Genomic DNA, 19,948 nt, shown 5'->3' on the forward strand with positions numbered 1-19,948 from the left:
AAAAAGACAACAAAATAGTTTATTTGAAAAAAAATGAATTTTGATCTTCGTGTACAGTAAAGGCAGGGTGGACCAAAGTAATGCTCGAAATAGCTGGATTTTGGGTGAAACTTTACTTAAGACACACGGAGCCTGGATTTTGCTTCATTTAATCTCTCTGTCAACCATATCCCTCTGGGCTCCCATAAGTACATTTTCCATTCCCGGTATTTTCAACCTTCGATCGTAAAACAAAAATTCATTTTTCACATGGTTGGTGAGCTGAGCAATGTGTCTTTAAATTATTTACATACATTCTGACCACTCATTGCTAATGAAGCATGTTCTTAAAATAAGTTCAGCATGGCCTCTGAGCCTCTGCCATCAAAAGCCTTTGCAGATCCTCATTAACGCAGCTGAACTTCCCATCCAAAGCTCTTGGACTTTGTATTATTTTTCTGCTTCTGTGTAACAAATGAGTGTAAAACTTAGCAGCTCAAAGCAACAAGGGTTTCTTATCTCAGAGTGTCTGGGTCAGGAATCCAGCACAATGTAGCTGGTGCATTGGGATTGAGGTGCCGGCCAGGGTGGTGGTCTCATCTGAAGGCTCCATTCCGAAGCTCACTCAGGTGGTTGTGGGCAGGATTCTGTTCCTTGTAGGTGGTCAGCGTGAGGGCTGCAGGCCTCCCTCAGTTCCTTGTCATGGGGGGGAGGGGGTCTCTCCTACATAGAATCTCACTCCATTAAAATCCAGCAGGAGGAGGAGTCTGCTAGCCAGATGGAAGTCACAGTGTTTTGCAACCTGAGCACAGATGTCACGTGCTGTCCATTTTCCACATTCTGTTCATGAGAACCAGGTTGTGAGGTCCAGCCATTCCCAAGGGGAGGGGATTATACAAGATGGGAATACCCGAAGGGTGTCACTGGGGCCAGCATGTAGTCAGCTGCCACATTTTGCTTGAAACTCTGTTGCTGTCCTTATAGTTTACACAAAGTTGTAATAATAGCGCCATGATGACTACCACTAACAACCACTGGCCCCTAGTGATGAGCCTCTTATGTGTTCATAGTGCTAAGTGTGTAATTTTATCTTCTCCGTGATGCTTACAAGGTATTGTTTTGATTATCCCCATTTTGCACGAGAAAGTACCAATAGAGAGGCTGAGTCATGGCCCCAGGAGGCCTCTCCGCCAGGAGGCGGGGGGCCGGGATTGAAACCTCACATCACCTGCCAAAGCCACGGTTGCCACTCCAGTGGAGTGGGCACCATGCTCATGTGGATTCCCTCCTTTGACCAGCTGGAGGCGTGTGGGGTCATTCTGCAGCTCGTGCAATCGTGAAACCCTCCCGAGGCTGTCACAGTGTCGGTTATCCGGTTTTTGCCCCACAAGTGTGTTGAATTGGAATGGATTTGGTTGAACTGTCAGTGAATTGCTTGTAGTTGTAAAGGTGTAGATGGATTAACTTCCTCCTAACAAGGGCTGTTTGTCTAGCGCTTCATCATTTTGGAGACTTTTTCTTCTCTTTTTCTTTTCATTGTGGGGTGGCAGGGGGATGTTCTTCCTGCCCTACTCCCCAGCTTTATTGAGGTATAACTGACAAAACTGTGTACATCTGAAATGGAAACGTGATGATTTCATATACATGTAGATTGTGAAATGATTATCACAAATCAGTTAATTAACATACTCATCAACTCACCTATTATTCACCATTTTTTGGCGTGTGGTGAGAATGTTTACGATCTACTGTTGAAGGCCCTAGCAAGTACACAGCACTGTATTATTAATTGCGGTCTCCATGCTGTCCACAGGGTCCGCGGAACGTGGTCATCGTAAAACTGAACACGTGTCCCCTTGGACCAACCTCCCCGTGTCTCTGCCCCAAGCTAGTGTGTTCCGTTCTGCGTCTGTGAGTTCGACCTCTTTTCTTTTTTCAAGATTGCACGTTTCTTTTCATACTGCATTTGTCTCTCTGTGTCTGACATCATAGCCCCCCGGTTCATCACTGTTGTAACAAATGGCACTATTTTCTTCTTTTTACGACTGAGTAATATTCCATTGTCTGTATAGAGACCGCGTCTTCTTTATCCATCTGTTGGCAGATGCTTGGCTAGCTCCTGAGCCTTGGCTGCCGTGAACCATGCAGAGAACACGGGAGTGCAGGGGTCCCTGAGATCCCGGTTTTGTGGAAACCCTTTATTTCCACCATGTGCACTGACTCCCCATGGCAGAGACAGGATCGGAGGGAATGGTGGATGAGCCTGAGGCAGAGACAGCTGGTGCTTTGTGCCCAAGACCTCGTGGCTGGTGACCTGAGCAGGGACAAAACCCCTGACTCATAATTCTCCACACATTCCCCTACTTCCTGACAAGCAGGGAGAAAAAGCCACCAAAGAGAGAACTGAGGGCAGCGTTAGGGATGAGCGAGTTGCTGCAGCCAGAACCACGGGTCCCTGCGTGGTTGTCTTAAGAGGACGGGAGGAGTGGGGAGCAGAGTTTGCTTTTCCGAGAAGGGAGGATGCTCGAGAGCGAGAGAGATGCAAGAGCGGGGAGCGGAAGTAGGTCTGGACAGAGGAAGGTGTTGCTTCGGGTCATTGACACATGAGGGTAAGGATCCTGTGATGTGGGTTCCCAAAGGCAGCGGACAAGATGAGTGTTGGGAAATGGGTCTCCCCTGGTGAACAGGGAAGGTGGTACATGGACACACACCAGTGACGGACAGGAGGCAGGTAAAGCCAGGGAAGGAGGTATGCTCAGGGCCTGACTTTCTCTTTGAAGACCCTTCCCGAGATTGGTGCCCACGTGCGTGGGAGTTGAAAGGCTTCTGTAAGTGTTGGGGGCCTGTCCTGGCCGAGGAACATCATCTGTCAGCATTGAAGACGTGCTTGTGGGTGCAAGGGAGAAATTCACGGTCACTCGGATGGGTGGCAGTTTCCGAATTCTTCCGTAGACGCCAAGCAGCTTGCGTGGGACAGCCGAGAGGGTGAGTGGAAGGTGCAGGATGCAGAGATGTTGCGGATGACTTTACAGATGCCGGGAAGGGTGGCAGGCAGATAGGAACTCGGAGGCTCTCTGTGGGGGGCAGTTTTGCTCGTGGGGGGCAGTTTTGCTCGTGGGGTGCAGCTTAGCATCGTCCAGTGACCAGCAAGCCCCACAGCGAGGACTTCTGCCATCTCGAGTGCCGGTCATGCCAAGGCTGGGAAACCCTGTTAATGACAGCAATAAGCTAAGAACCAATCATCGTTTCTTTACATAACAAATCATTAATAGTAGAAAAATACAATTAAAATAATAAGGGTGATGAGCGCCTGCTCCCGGTATTTCTTCACAGAGCTGACTCGGTAGAGAACTAGGCAAAGCACGTAGAGTGCCTGCACGCACTCAGAAAGCTGGGGTTTTGAAGTAGGAAGTTGTATTTATTTATTTTCTATATGAAGCGAAGTGTGAAAAGACTAAGGAGTTGGGAGCACGTGACCGCAGGATTGTGGCTGTCGGCTTCTCTGGGTGTGAATGCCCCCCGTGGCGTCCTTGCGGGGACGGGAGGTTAGTGAGCATACTCTTTTATATGTCGCTGGTATTAGTTACGGCTTCACAAGGCGTTCAATCCACTTAGGGACCCCTGCCGTGCCAACCCTCCGCATTCCGTGGGCATCCCTAACGGGGGGTCTTTAGTCATCCTCAAAGCTCTCCTGTGTGTCACTCCTCATGCTGACAGATGGATGCTAATTTTGGAATCCTTCTATTACCCATAAATCCTTCCAGCCATCTAAAACACAGGGTACCGTCCTCATTAATCTCCTCTTTGGTGGAGTTGGAGCGAGGCGTTGTTAATGGAGCAGAGACAACGTCGGCGCTTTGTCTCACGCGGCTGTCATGGGTCCTTGTTTCCCCAGCCACTGCCCTCGTGGGGTCCCCAGTGTGGTTAGGAAAGAGAGCATCTTTCCAGCCTCGTATCCACACAAGTTGTCAGTCATTGGTTGCTCATTTGCTCCGTCGCAGAGACCGCCTGACGTCAGAGGCTATGTTCAGAGAGGAGAGAGTACGGAGAACACGGCTGCGGAACGTGGCCGGACACTGTATGGCCTTATGTCCTGCACGCCTCCCTGCTGTCCCCATGGTCCAGGGGGCCAGGCCTCTCCCTGGCCGGGCAGCCTGGTAAACGGCATCCCCACCATAGCCCCCGCCTCAGCTCTGGCTCTGAACGGACAGGAGCACGGGCTTGGGGCTGAGAACCACTCGGATGGGGAGCAGAGTGGGGAGGGAGGCAGTTGCCAGATGAAGTGGGAAGCCGACGTCCACCCATAGAGCTGAGAATGTGATTCCAAGGAGGTCAGGCTTTTGGTTCCAGTGGGACAGGGACACTGACCCCCACCGCCTGTCCAAGAGAGGGCTAGACAAGGATGGAAGATGGCAGAGCAGGAGTGGGGTTAGCCGAAGATTGGAAGGGAGTCCCTCCCTGTCTGTGGATGCAGAAGCCAGCAAGAAGACTGAACTTAGCATCCCAGGACCCAGAAAGGGCCAGAAAGCAGAAGCTCCAGATTGTTCTGAAGATGGGGTCAGGAGTGAGGGTGGAAACCTGAGGATGGTTTGCACATCTGTGTGGAAGAGATTGGATTTCTAGGTCCCCGTCCGAAGGCTACAGACCTGGCAGGTCCCCCTTGTCAGCCAGCCCCGGGAGGGAAAAGGCTGGGTCATTGGAGAATGTGCGTCAGGGAGGCTCTGAGCTCGGGGCATCAGGCCCAGCTGGGACACAGGGAAACGAAGGGTTGGATAGAGGCAGAGTCATTAATGTCCGTGTTGGGAAGGGAGGGCAGCCAAGTCCTCACCCCACTGCAGTCCCAGAATGCGGCCCGCCAGAGGGACCTGGCCCCAAGCAGGAGATTGAGGGGTGCTCCGTGGAGACACAGGTCAGGAGAAGAGGCTCCCAGGTCCTGACAGTTCATCCTACCCACACACACGCAGGCCTTCCCTCCGGCTTCCCGTGTCCTACCCTTCAAGGGGAGCAGACCACCAGGAACCCCGGGTATCTGCGAGCAAAGTCTCTAACACGACACAGCCCAAAACATGAGCACCAGCACGCGGCAGGGACTGTTCTGTGTTGTAGGACGGAGCAGTGAACAGACACACAGCATACAGTACACCTGTTTCGTGTTCTGCGTGAATTGGTTTCCCATGATACTGTAACAAACTACCACCATCCTGGAGGTTTAAAACCACGCTAATTCATTTATGCTAACGTTCTGCAGGTAGGAAGTCTGGAGTGAGTCTTACGGGGTTGAAATGAGGGTGTCAGCGGGCTCCTTCGGGACTTTCGGCTTTAGCGGCTTCTAGAAGGCCCCTGCACTCCTGGGCTCTTGGCCCCGCATTACGTCACCTTTTACGTCGCTTTGCTCACCACGGACCCCTCCTTTGGTCCTGTCACCTACCGAATGCCCCACTGCCTCCCATTTGTGAGGACACTTACGAGTGTGTTGGGCCTAACTGGACGGTCCAGGCTCATCTCCCTACTGCAAGATCTGGAATGCCACGTGCAGAGGCCCCTCCGTCTGGAACGTCACGTGCTCACCGCTTGCAGGGATAAGGTTGTGGATTTGTGCATTTGCTCTAAGCGATTATGCAGCACCTGGGCCTGCAGCCTCAGCCATTGAACCTGATGCTCCTTGAGTTTGGAAATATGTACCCGTGTTACCCTTAGAAAAAAAAAAAGAAAGAAAGATAATTTCAGAGAAGAGACGAGTCTGGAGTGCCTGTCCATCCAGGGCTCAAATAGGGAACTTTTAGTGAATTATGGAGCTGGCCCCCCAGGAAGAGATGGCCCGTGATCTTGTTTGCATTTTTCCAAACAGAGCGTATGTTTTCGCATTGGGAAGAAATGGGAGGTCATTGCCGTCCTTGGAGGAAGAAGTGCTTGCTTTGGAAATAAGAGCATCACTTTCCTTGCCCAGCGATGCGTCAGCATGTGTTTGGAACACATATTGTGTGGGGCGGACGGGTTGGGGGAAGGTCGCACAAAAGGAGAGGGTACGCGGCACGCTGGCGTCCTTCACGTCCGTCTGTGTGCTTGGCCTTTGCAGGAAGATGAGGATCCGTGCCCTCCTCCTGCTGTTCCTGTTTGAGGCCCACAGCCACGCAGCCTCAAGGCCCAACTTCGTCCTGCTGATGGCCGACGACCTTGGCATCGGAGACCCTGGCTGCTATGGGAACGAGACGCTCAGGTGCGGGGACGGGCTTGCTGCGTGCAGAGCTGGGCAGCAGGGACATGAGCTCACGCGCGCAGAGCGCCTACACGTGTCAGAGCCCTTCCGGGCGCACAGGTTCACGTGGGGCTTTACGGAGATGCACACGGATACGGGCGTTAGGAAGGCGGGTGGGACGCGATCTGTTCGCAGAAGGTAAACCCAGAGGGACCGCTAGACAGATCTTCATAAGGACTCTTTCTTACTCAGAGATACTGTACTGCTTTGCACCCGTCCTCCTTCTCTCCTTTCCATTGCTTCCCCTCTCTTAGGCAAGTTTGTCTGTTGGGTACTGGCTCCCCCCACGGCCCCCGTCCCTGCTGGCCACCTCCATGCCTCCTTGCTGTCACCATGAGCAGCCAGCCTGGCCGGGTCAGGTAGCACAGGACAGATGCCAGGTTGGAAGCCTGCACAAATTCTCAAGTTCCAGGGGTCATTGCAATGGGGGGAGAAGCACAAGGGGAACTGGAGTCCGGGACAGAGGAGGGCGTTCTGTGTCTCACCCGTCTGCTCAACACCACGGTCACGACAGACGTATTTGGAGGGCCCCTTGATTTAAAAAGGAGAGTCGGTCCTTGTCTCATAGGATATTGGCATCAATACTGCATTTTCTCTTTATAATCATGGGGACACAATGTCATAAACTGCTTCTGAGCCTCATCTTACCCACGATCAGTACAAACCGAATGGCGCGAGCCGGGGGCAGAGATCATTAGCTTTTACTAGAATTTCCTTATAAGATCTATGAATAATAATAGCATGTAGCAGGGGGACAGACGCGCCGGTGAGTGCTGTGGACGCTGACTGACTGTCACGGCCTCACGCCGGCTCCTCATCTTGTTTTCAACACCACACTGCAGCTTGGGAGAGTGTTGCATTTGCTATGTGTCAGGCCAAACAGAAAGCGGGCATCTGTTGTTCTTTGGAGGAGAACGCGGCGTGCATGTGTGTGTCCGTCCCGAGCTGAAGCTTTGCATCAGATTCTGCTTGTCGTGTTTGGAATGTGTGCTCACCTACACTTGCTAGACCTTGAAACACGTGGGCAAGGATGAGATTTCAGTTGGCCACGTACGTTTTCCGCCCCACCTTTGGCCTCATTCTGTAAAACGTGTAGATCTTACTTTTGGACGCTTCTCATACCTCTGTTGCTCCTAATTTAGTTCCTCTTATCAGAGTCGTGATCATTTCTTAAGTTTTGTTTATCATTTTTTTCACTCTATTATTTTATTAATATTTATTTCTATTTAAAATCAGTCAACATATAGTGTATTATTAGCCTCAGGAGTAGTATTTTTTTTTAAGATTTTATTTATTTATTTATTTGACACAGAGAGTACAAGCTGGGGGAGTGGCAGACAGAGGGAATCAGAAAACAGACTCCCCGTTGAGCAAGGACCCAGTACAGGGCTCAATCCCAGGACCCTGGGATCATGTCCTGAGCCAAGGCAGACACTTAACTGACTGAGCCACCCAGGCGCCCCTCAGCGGTAGTATTAGTGACTCATCAGTTGCGTACAACACCCAGTGCTCATCACATCACGTGCCCTCCTTAATGCCCGTCTCCCTTGTACCCCATCCCTCCCCCGACCTCTCCTCCAGCAACCCACAGTTTGTCTTTCCTACAGTTAGGAGTCTATTATGGTTTGTCTCCCTCTCTGATTTCATCTTATTTTATTTTTCCTTCCCTTCCCCTATGTTCATCTGTTTTGTTTCTTAAATTCCACAGTGGAATATTACTCAGCCATCAAAAAGAATGAAATCTTGCCATTTGCAATGACATGGATAGAACTAGAGACTATTATGCTAAGTGAAATCAGTCAGTCAGAGAAAGACAAATATGATTTTTAATACTATATGTATTCCTGAATTTCACTGAGATAATAGATAACCTTTCCTACTCAGGTGTTGTAATCAAAATATTTACAGTCACGTTTTAACATGCCATTTCTACCAGATCTCGAAAGAAAAAAAAAAGCGTACACAATCACAGTGAAGAATTCACGTCACAACGTACCCCACATCTGTCTTGTTCCATATTGGGTTCCAGTTCTTTATGAATTTCATTTTTCATTTTATATTTTGTCAGCTCACACCCCAAAGTAGTCAGATGTTTCAGTGGGCCAATCTAGGCATGAGGAGGTTTAAGTCAGGTACACAGATTTGGTCTTCTAAGCTTTCTAGATCTTGTGATGGAAGGCAGAAACACCGTGGAAATGTGGAGTGTGAAATGCATACACTAAATTCATGGATGGGAGAGCAGGTGGACATGAGCAATGGAATGAAATGACCTTCACCTTCAAGCTGTGCATTAGCAAGGGCTAGTCTGTGTAGGTGCTGGAGCAGGGCCTGCAGGCCATGATGAACAGGATGCGTGCTCCAGCCTCTGGGCCTCTGTGTAGGAGGGAGCAGTTAGCTGTGCTTTCCCTTTATAGTGAGGAGCTGCTGTGATAGGATCTGTGTCCTACCCATGAACCAGGTCCCCTTACGGGACAAGGTTGGTGGTAGGAGGCCCGCGAGAATCCCATCTCTGCCAGGATCTGAAGGATGGAAGGTAGCCAGGCTGGCAGACAGGCAAGGGCTGCGTTCCCAGTGGAAGACGTGGGATGAGAGCTCAGCGTGGTCCCAGAACTGGAAGAGGTTCATTTCTGAATGCCTAGCAAGTGTGGCTTGACACCCCGACAGGATCAGCCAGTCCATTCCCAGAGCAGAGGCACCAGAATGCATCACCCATCCTTCTGGTAGTTTCCCTGGATGATTGAGAGGTGACCCACTATAAAATGCACAGTGGAAACTGCATGTTTCAAGGTCATCATGAATGACATGAGTCTTCTGTTCTAGGACACCAAATATTGACCGGTTGGCTGAAGGAGGAGTGAAGCTCACTCACCACTTGGCAGCTTCACCCTTGTGCACACCAAGTAGGGCAGCGTTCATGACAGGCCGGTACCCCATCCGATCAGGTAACCCCCGGGCTCCATAGCCATGGCTGTTGTCCTCTTGGGGGCATCCCCGACCTCCTCTTTCAATAGGTCTTTTGTCCTGGCTTCAGGAATGGCATCTGAGTCCCTCGTGGGGGTGTTTATCTTCTCGGCCTCTTCTGGAGGACTTCCCACCAGTGAGATTACCTTTGCCAAGCTTCTCAAGAATCAAGGCTATTCAACAGCTCTGATAGGTATGTGCAGCTGAGGAGGGGGAGTCGAGGGCCTGGGCAGGGCGAGAGGGAGAGGGCATGATAACTGTCTTCTTAAGGATGACATCACTGATAACAGTTTGCACAACTTCACATGGGGAAGAAATGATTTCGATTCTAAATTAAAATGCAGTGCACCTATCTGGGCTATTTGAAAATAAAGATATGTGTCGTTTTGTGTGTGTGTGTGTATGTGTATGGATGGATGGATAGATAGTTAAATAGATGAGATTGATAGATAATGATGGATGGATAGATGGATGGACTGACGGATGTATGGATATATGGAAAGGTAGATGACATAAGTGATAGAGGCAGGAATGGATACATCAGTAGATGAAATGGATAATGGATGGATGATGGATGGATGGATCATGGGTGGTTGGATGGATGGATGGTGGATGGATGGATGCATGATGGATGGATGATGGTTAAATGGATGGATGGATGGATGATGGTTAAATGGATGGAGGGATGATAGTTTGATGATGGTTAAATGGATGGATGGATGGATGAATAATGAATGGATGAACAATAAGTGGATGGATGGATGATGGATGCGTGGATGGATGATGGGTGTGTGATGGGTGGATGGATGGTGGTTAAATGGATGGATGGATGGATGGATGATGGATGGTGGATGGATGAATAATAAGTGGGTGGATGGATGATGGATGGATGGATGGATGATGGATGGATGATGGGTGTGTGATGGGTAGATGGATGGATGGAGAGATGGATTGTGGGTGGGTGGATGAATGGATGATGGTTAAATGTAAGGATGGATGATGGGTGGATGGGTGGATGAATGGACAATGGTAAATGGATGGATGGATGATGGTTGGGTGGATGAATAATGAATGGATGAATAATAAGTGGATGGATGGATGGATGATGGATGCATGGATGGATGATGGGTGTGTGATGGGTGGATGGATAGATGGTAGATGGATGGATGGATGATGGGCAGTTGGATAAATGGATAATGGATGGATGGATAGATGAGACACAGAGATGAGACAGATTAATAGATTGATAAATAGATAATTGTGAGTAGCCATACAGCATACAAAAGTACATATACACACTAGGCTATTGAACATTTTCATTTTATATATTAATACTAAAATTGTGTCAGACTTTTCTCAGTTGACATTCTCATTGATTTTATTCAATTGATAGGAATGATCCATTCTCCCTTTTTACTTGATAAACATAGGTCTATGCCGGTCATCAGATGACTCCTAAAATCTCTCAAAGAAGCAAAATGACCATTTTCTTTCCTCCCACCTCTTGTCATAAAACCCTCATCATATTTTTCTTTTGTTAGGCACTCACTAATTTAGTGGTGTAATTAACATTTTATAAGAAATGTTCATAGATGTTTAAAATAATTGCTGAGTTATGAGTGTGATTTCCTCATGCTTCAGGGGTAGTTTTTTGAGAAAGGATTCATTTTCACTTTTAATATTCAAGGGACAAAACCAAGTTGGTTCTACGACTTTAATTTTAAGGAAATGTCTTTTAAAGACACTTGTGTTTTTCTGTGTATTTTTGTCAACTGCCTATTAATTATGTCAGGTGTTTGCCTTTTGTTTTATTTTGTTATTTTCAGCACTAAGTTATTGTTTTCTGGTAGAGTGAGTAGTTAATACCCTGTTGTTTGTGGAAAAGGAAGTGAAACACTGTGGAGTTCTACAGAATAGGAGTTTGGCTAATAAATGTGCAGAGCGATCCCGCTTTTCTGTGTGTGGGGATCAGAAGCTCACATTCAGGTGGGGGTGCTCGTTGGGTCTAAACATATCATCCATTTGTCTTCTCAGGCAAGTGGCACCTTGGGACAAACTGTCACAACAAGACAGACTTTTGTCACCACCCCTTGAGCCACGGCTTTGACTATTTCCATGGGATCCCCATGACCAACTTGAGGGACTGCAAGCCCGGAGAAGGCAGCGTCTTCAGTGGAGGCATCAGGGTGCTGGTCTTCATCCCCCTTCAGATCATTGCGATCACGCTCCTCACCTTGGCGGTGCTCAAGTTCCTTGGGCTGGCCCATGTGCCCCCCGGGATCTTCGTCTGCCTTCTCTGCCTGGCCGCCATGATACTCGGCCTTCTGGTGTGCTTCCTGCATTACTTCCGGCCCCTAAACTGCTTCCTGATGAGGAACCATGAGATCACCCAGCAGCCCATATCCTACGACAACCTCATGCAGAGGCTGACGGCGGACGCGGTCCAGTTCATACAACGGTTGGTTTCGCCTTTTATCCGGGTGCTGCCTGTTGCCACATGGTGCTTGGTGATTTCCATGGAGGCTGGAGAAACAGGGTGGTCCTTCTAGCCACGTTTCCCCTTCCCAGCTGCGGAGATTTCTCCATCCAGGCTCCCGGGAGGAGGGGTGTGCACAGTGGAATGGCACGTGCAAGGAAGTGTGATGGAGTGGGCTCTCATCCGAGGGGCTCTGCCAGGTGTCCCTTACGTCCTGTGCTTCTGAAGCCAGGCCAGAAAGTGTCTTCCAGGTGATCAAAGGGGCTTCAGGTGTCACCACGGTCGTTACTCTTAAAGTGTGCATTGGGTGAGTATAGGTGTGGTTCTTGTGACAGAAACAACATAGGGAAGTCCAAACAGTCTGTGTAAATTTCTGAGCAGAACAAGTGTATGAGGAGCCTGGGTGGAGCGAAGGATCTCGTTTAGGTCGGTTAGGACCCCTTGGGTGCACAGTGTTGAAGGTTGCAGTGAGCAAAGGGAATAACCATCCACAGAGGGGTCGATGGCAGTCCCGAGTAGAGACTATCTCAAGAACACCTGCTATCAAAACCAGACAAAACCATGTTGTTCCATTTGGAACTTTAGAGAAAGGTGGAAATACCATGTGAAAATCAGACACCTGGTCTGTGTGGTCAGTTGCCGGGCACATGCCGAGAACACGAGTTTCTCAGGCACCAAAGACTGGAGACACCCGTGGGTCCAAGCTACAGTGGCAGGAGGAAGGACGTAATGCGGTTCTGGACAGAAGGAGGAGGATTTTAAGCTGGTGGTCATGCTCCTGAGCATCTGTGGTCACCATGGGCACATGGAGGTACCGTTGAGTTAGTGGTGCCTACGTAAGCCTAACTCTTGGCCTACACAGCCAGAGCAGCCACTGCTCAGGCTTTGTGTTAGCAGAACCCAGAGGTGGTGAGTACTGAGGATTGCCAGTCTTACCTCTCTGAGATTCCGACTGTGGAGTGCTGAGAGAAGGCTTCATGCGCCCGGAGAGGGTCTAAACCCCACGTCTCCTAGGACACTCGGAGAAGTAACTGGAGCATGGTTGGGTTTTTGCAAAAGTCACAACTGTTGTTACGCCTGTAGATTTTTCCACAAGGGGATGCTGCCTTGTGATCGGGTGCAAAATCTAAGAACTTTATGAGGTATATGTTTTATATCGTCATCTAGTAAGATATACAGAGATGGTTAATAGAAACAAGGTTCTCTTCGTTTTCTTCCAGCAGAGTGATCACTTCTAATACTTTCCATCTTATTGCACTGCGTTTTATTTTTTAAAAATCTCTCTGGCTGGGACAGTAAATCAGTGTCATCACTCAAGAGTGGGGCACAGTCCGCGTGGATGACGAAGCTCTTACCTCGTGGGTTAACCTCGCTGCGTTTTATAAGCAAGCGAACAGCCATTCCAAGATAGGATGGCGCCCTGCGGGATTGCAGACCTGTCCGTCGAAGCTCAAAACCCAGCAGTATGCTGTTTGCCAAATTTGCTAAAAGAGCTGAACGCTCACCTATTGGCCTGCATCTACCAGCAATCTCTCAGAAACATATGAGAGGAGATGAACAATACAGGGCCCCCTGCAAAAATCACAGGGTTCAGGAATCATCCTCGGTGTCCAGATGATTTCCTTCTCTCAAACATGCGGTATTTTGACAGAAATGATTGAATCTGTAGAGAATATGAATATTCAGATGATTGCAAGGCATTTTAATGGGTTCCTCAGCATGTGCCTTTGGGAGGGGACCAAAAGCAATTTGATCGTAAGGGCCTTGAAGCCTGTGTAGTTGATCTTGATGATGTGGAGTTTCTGCAGTTTTGCGGCAGAACTAGAGATTTAAGACATTGTACCAACACCACAGTTGAACCTTGTGGTTATCGAGTTACTACAGGAGGGTTTATCCTTCACAACAGGTGGTTCCAGAGGAAATGCCTATTGCGAATGTTGACACAGCATGTGCACGGTCAGTATTAGTGAAAATACCGCATTTTTGTGTACCGTGTTGCTATTCATAGAAAGCTTTCTCCCTACGTCACCTGAAGATGCAAAGATCGAAAGCATCTGGATAAAACCATCCTTGGCTACATTTGTCATCTTGTGCGATGTGTGATATCTGATTCAGTCCATGGGATAGCCACGTATCTTGAGAATCCCCTCAATACGTCACCAAAGAAACATAACAGTATTTACAAAAAAAAAAAAAATAGTATTTTGAGGTTCTGAAGACGCATTTATAAGTGTTGTGTCATTGGCCAGCATATCCTGAATAATGTAGGCAGGTCTTTACCACCTTTGTGTGAGAAACGGATTCAGACTTAGGAGCAGAAGGAAAATGACCAAAAGCCATGACAGTGCTTGTGAAATTCGTGCATTAACATAAAAGACTGTTTGGGGGTGCACAGTTCCCATGCAATTCCTACGTCGAGAGTAGTGAGGAAGATGATTTAAACTCTTACTTCTAAAATTTATCTTCTTTCTCTAAGCCTCGTCTCTGGAACGACTGACAGTGCAGATGTTCACGTGAGGTATGGAGTTGTGGATGGCAAGGGCGTGAGGCAAAGATGCTTCGTTGGTGGATGATGCTCTCACATGAGGTCTCCTTAGCCAAATTTGCTGCAAATGTGCGCCTGGAGTAAAGTGCACACTTCTGCATTGAAGAGAGCAGTGGTTTGGAATATATCACCGTGCACTCCATGGTGCCTCCTCCTAGTTTACTCTTTTTTTTTTTTTTAAAGATTTTATTTATTTATTTGAGACAGAGAGAATGAGAGAGAGAGAGCACATGAGAGGGGGGAGGGTTAGAGAGAGAAGCAGGCTCCCTGCAGAGCAGGGAGCCCGATGCGGGACTCGATCCAGGGACTCCAGGATCATGACCTGAGCCGAAAGCAGTCGCCTAACCAACTGAGCCACCCAGGCGCCCCTCCTAGTTTACTCTTAAGGATAAAATTTACCTTGGGGAGTTGCTTCTATGGGGAAGCTAGATAATTAGCTCACCACACCATGTTATGAGCTATATCGTAATGCAAGAGACAGGTCATCCTTAATGCAATTTAGTTAGCGAGAAGTCTGTGTTGCTCTTACAGGCAGGAATGAACTGTGGATTTCTAAGAGATTCCCAACCCTCTCTCTGTCCTGAGTGAAGGATCCTGCAGCCACCCGGCTTGCTCCCTTGGCCATCGGTCTCTTCCGGGCTCTGTAAATCAGAGCCAGCTCGGGTGCACAGTGCAAATGTTGGCTCAGCTTAGGACATGTTCAAGTGTAAGTGACCCTTGTGGAGTGCTTGTGCATGACCCGCTAGGGACTGGAGATACACACGTCACTGGGACCCATCTCACCACCCACATCACCTCCTTCTTGTTACAAAACATCCATACGAGATGGGAAAAAGAGATGTCTTCTGGTGGAGGAATTTGAGGCTCCACACTTTGGAGTGAATAGCCAAAGCCCTATGGTAATAGTACAGCATGGATCAGAAAGCACAGCAAAATGTCTGTGAAGGCTGTTTTTCTCAGTCGGAGTGGACCATGAAGACTCTGCCGACTTACCGCTTAGGTCTCAGTACAGAGGAGGTGGAAGAAGACCAGGGAAATTTACAGGTGGAAGCGGAAGAGTCCCGGTCTCATGCCCCAAAAGTAGAACGCATCCTGATAGTTCTCACGGGAGCTCTGATGTCCATATCCTCATTACCATGGAGATGGAGAGGTATTTGCTTATTCTGAAAAGAAATCAGAGGCCGCACAGGAACAGGTGAATTCAGCGAGTTAATTTTATTCACAAAGTAGTTTTTCTTTCGCGTAACTGGTCAAGGCCACATTTTAAAAGGTTAATGGCAGTGGGTAGAATGCGAGCCGCGTTTCACATCGTCCTCGGCAGAGCGAGGTGAACCTTGGTCACTCTGCAGCACGAGGAGCCAGAAATGTTGGCCCCTTTCCTCCCCAGATACATCGAAAACAGTGCTTCGTGGCTAGGAACAACATTTAAGTTGAAAGAAACCGCTCTTTTTTTCTCTGCGAATATACAGATGTTCAGGCTGAAGAGGATGTTTTCAAGGATGATAGCTTTATACGCACCCACGTGATTTCTGTAGTTTATGATCTCCAGTGACTGGATTCATAAATTCCCGTGAACTTTACCGCAAGTGTTCTGTTGTCCAGGCCCCCACGTTAAACGCGTATTGAACAAATTCAGGATGTGTTCCATGTGCATGGAACATATTCAACGTCAGCAATGTGTATCCTAAAAGGTTGTCAGTAGAAGTGAGATAAATGCTAGTAACTTTCAGTTACGCTTAGGATGGGATATGTCTTGGACCTTCAGCACCGAAGAGAACAAATCCACAATTTGGAAAAGAGCTACAGTTCTGTTTTTAATCACTGACTTCCTGGAGTGGTAAGAGCTCATTTTTGCAACTTTAACAAACCCCGATCCCTGACCGGTCCCCAGAGGGAAGTGAGCACGCCGTGGGAATGATGGAAAGTACGAGTCGTGGGGGGACGTGGCGTTGCCGTGCAGGGATTATGCCCTTACTGGAGGATAGTGATCATGAGCTCCCTCTGCCGTGTCCTGTCCTCTGTAGCTCTACAGGAAATCGAGACTTGCTCCTGCAAACATGGTTCATCGTAATGCCCTAAAACCTGGGACAGCTGGTAAACGTATCATCGGAAGACCTGCCCTTTCTTCCTGTCCTGCTGCCATCGGTATTGGGCACCGTCGGAATCCTGAAATGCATTTACAGGGTACCTTCAACCTAGCCTTTCACATCTACAGCCAGACCGTGGTGTAAGTGGCCATAATGAATGGCTGTGATTCGGCCCAAAGCATGTTCCGAAGAAGGGGATCGTGGGAGGACTTTATTAGTTTCAATAAGCGTTTAAGCCAGAAAGGGATAGGGGTGATATTGATCTTTAATTCACGGTGAGAAAAGTGCATCAGATTAACAATGAAGGGCAATTCTACAGGGACACACGCACACGTGTTCACCAGTGGAAAGGTTAAGTAATTAAAGAATTGTCTCGCTCGGTAAGGGTAGGTGCCCCTCGATTGGCCTCTACCGTGCATGGGTCACCAGGAGACAGGTTTCGGAGTGGAGGGGATCTTTGGCTCTTTGGACAAGCCCCCATTCCAGGCCGAGCATGCCACATGAAGTTGTGGAGGGATGCTTGCTTTTCGTGATTCTGCATCCCGATCCGTATCATTCCTAACTGAATGGGGCGTGGATAAAGCACTTTCAGACCCCCCTTTTTCCATCAAACATACAGATCTCTTTTATGCCCTGGGGGTCGTGACTTAAACTGGAAATGGGGAAGCGTGAGCTTCTGGATGTCGGGAATGGGAGCGCACAGGTTCATGGGGGTCCAGGCTGATGAGGAAATTAGGGATGGGTGGTATGGTTCTTGAGGCCCCAGGGAACGGGATGTGGTTCAGCTCTTTCAGAGTGGTGAACGGCTATCCCACAGGGACGCAGGCTGGTGCTGCTGACTTCCCACTCTGCTGACTTTCCCAGAGAAAGCAGAAACACCTGTCTGCGAGAGGGAACTATTTGGAGGAAACTTCCCAGCGTTTTTGATATTAGCTTGTTTTTTTTTTTTTTTTTAGCATTCAGAACCCCTGTTGAATGAATGAATTGCTGTCCTCTCTGCCCCTTAGCATAGACCCCAGTTTGACTCCGTTCCCATGCTCATCTATTCAGGTCCTTCATGGGCTTTCTCCCCGTCCCCAGGCTGAGTGTGAACCTCAAGAGTAGACAATCTGTCTGGTATTGTCTGCCTGAATCAGGACAGTTATTCCTAGCAGGACAGATTTACTCTGATGGGGTGGATATACTCTCCTGTTCTTTTCTTTTTTTTCCCTCGGAGGGTCCATCTAAGGAGGCTCTCTGCACCCTTTTAGGATGCTCTTCTAGTGACGTCAAAGACGTGATTGATTTTCCAAAGGCACCTTGGAAAATGCATCTCCTTCCTCAGAATCTCATTTCCTATTACAATAACTCTAATTGTTTCTTAGTTCCTATTACCTAAACTATGGGGAAACTATCTATCTATCTATCTATCTATCTACCTATCTATCTATCTATATCTATCTATCTGTTTTCTGCATGTGCTCAGTATCTTGCACTCTCTGGGCTCAGAAAATGAATGAATGCATGCTAGGAAATTTACAACCAGAACCAGCAAAGGATCCTTCCTGTACCTGTTGTATGATGGGGCATGTGGGTGACTTCAGGTATTTGCATTCAGATCACAGTGGGTTTGGGGAGCGGGCATCGCAGGTGGTGATTGATGGATTCAGAGTCCGGCATCCTTGGTGGCTGAAAAGCCCTCGAATCTAACGTGAGACTACGGAGACACAGACAGGGCTGAGCATGCACAATCCTTGCGCAGAGATCCAGCGTGAGCAAAGACTGAAATCAGGCTGCTTTTTACTTTTACTTTTTTATTTTTTTAATATTTTATTTATTTATTCGACAGAGAGGGAACACAAGCAGGGGGAGCGGCAGAGGGAGAAGCAGGCTCCCCGCAGAGCGGCGAGCCCGATGCAGGGCTTGATCCCAGTACCCTGGGATCATGACCTGAGCCGAAGGCAGACGCTTAATGACTGAGCCACCCAGGCGCCCCTCAGGCCGCTTTTTAAACTCTGCTTACACAGACTGGCTTTTAGACCACGGTGTCCGTTTCATCTTTTTTGGGAGGAGAGGGTTGCTTTCTTATTTTTCTTCTCTTCGTTTTTATTTTTAAAGTGTCTTTCCATTTTTCTGTGGTCCAAGAGTAACATGTGAGGCTCTAAAAAATTGAAGAAGAATAGAAGTGTGTAAAGTAAGAAGTTGAAATTGTTGCTGGTCCTCACTCCTTCACACTAAGGACTTGCCTTCCCCAACCCAAGATGTAGCAAAGGCCATGTGTTAGTGGTATCTTTCTGAGCTTCTTTGCACATCTATGGGCTTTCGTTTTAGTTTAGTTTTAAAAGATTTACGTATTTATTTTGGAGAGAGAGAGTGAGTGGGGGAAAGGGACAGAGGGAGAGAATCTCGAGCAGACTTCATGCTGAGCACAGAGCCCAATGTGGGGCTTGATCTAACAACCCGGAGACCACGACCTGAGCTGAAACCAACAGTCAGATGCTCAACTGACTGAGCCACCCAGGTGCCCCGATGGGATTTTAGTTTAAAGATTATTTTGAAGATTTTTTTTTTTAAAGATTTTATTTATTTATTTGAGAGAGAGAGAGAGAGAACACATGAGAGTGGGGGAGGGTCAGAGGGAGAAGCAGACTCCCTGTTGCGCAGGGAGCCCGATGTGGGACTCGATCCCGGGACTCCAGGATCATGACCTGAGCTGAAGGCAGTTGCTTAACCAACTGAGCCACCCAGGCACCCTTAGTTTAAAGATTATTTTGATTTAGGGGCACCTGGCTGGTTCAGTTGGTAGAGCATGCGACTGTTGATCTTGGGGTTGTGCATTCGAGCCCTACACTGGGTTTAAAGATGACTTAAAATATTTAAAAAAAAATTTGGATCGGGGACGCCTGGGTGGCTCAGTCAGTTAAACGTCTGCCTTCAGCTCAGGTCGTGATCCCAGGGTCCTGGGATCGAGTCCGGCATCGGGCTCCCTGCTCAGTCAGGAGTCTTCTTCTCCCTCTCCCTCTGCCTGCCCCTCCCCCTGCTTGTGCTCGCTCTCTCTCTAATAAATAAAATCTTCAAAAAATATTCTGATTTATTGAATGAATAATTTGGGGGGCTCTGTGTAATAGAACTTGTGCTTCTAGCTCACCAGGTGAATAGCCAGGACAGGTGTCTGCCATTGTCATCTGTGTGAGTATGCACGGGGATAGGTGGGACACCGACATGTTTGCGGAGAGCGTTCGGGGGCGCTGACCCGCTGCACGATCCCCTGGCATCCGCCTCTCTCCGGGAGCAAGTTCTGACCCTGCCAGCTTGAGGTGCGATCTGGTGGCAGGACCCGGCAGAGCTTACCTTTAGGTTTTAGTCGCTAGGACCGTGTCAGCCGGATGTACTTCCAGTGGATGCGCAGTGCGTGGACAGAACAAAGAAATAGCCGGGTTGTTTACACATTGGTGTGGTGTTCACAGTGGTGGCCGACGCCGGTCAAGTTGGGACCTTGGTGGCGTAAAAACGGTCAAGCCCTCGGATGAGGGATGTTCTGTTCGAGAGCTTCGTGGCAGACAGGAAAAAAAAAAAATAATGGCTTCACCATCCCCTTGAGTATGTTTTCAGTCTGTGTTCATAGGTCGTCAGTCTTGTGATCCTCAGATTGAAGTGATTACAGG

At 48.5% G+C, this 19,948-nt stretch overlaps 1 protein-coding gene across 1 annotated transcript in view; it reads left to right on the forward strand.

Moving 5' to 3' along the window:
- Positions 1–5,694: 5,694 nt before the first annotated feature.
- STS (steroid sulfatase) overlaps positions 5,695–19,948 on the forward strand; it is an 81,053-nt gene continuing 66,799 nt past the window's right edge. The window contains exons 1-4 of the mRNA XM_035029675.1: positions 5,695–6,196; positions 9,056–9,177; positions 9,267–9,389; positions 11,231–11,654. Coding sequence (XP_034885566.1) covers positions 5,769–6,196; positions 9,056–9,177; positions 9,267–9,389; positions 11,231–11,654 — 1,097 coding nt within the window. The 5' untranslated portion in view covers positions 5,695–5,768. The remainder of the gene's footprint in view (positions 6,197–9,055; positions 9,178–9,266; positions 9,390–11,230; positions 11,655–19,948) is intronic.

Source organism: Mirounga leonina, unplaced genomic scaffold (assembly GCF_011800145.1).
Source record: "Mirounga leonina isolate KUSES-001 unplaced genomic scaffold, KU_Mleo_1.0 Mir_268, whole genome shotgun sequence".
In the NCBI taxonomy this organism is placed as follows: domain Eukaryota; kingdom Metazoa; phylum Chordata; class Mammalia; order Carnivora; family Phocidae; genus Mirounga; species Mirounga leonina.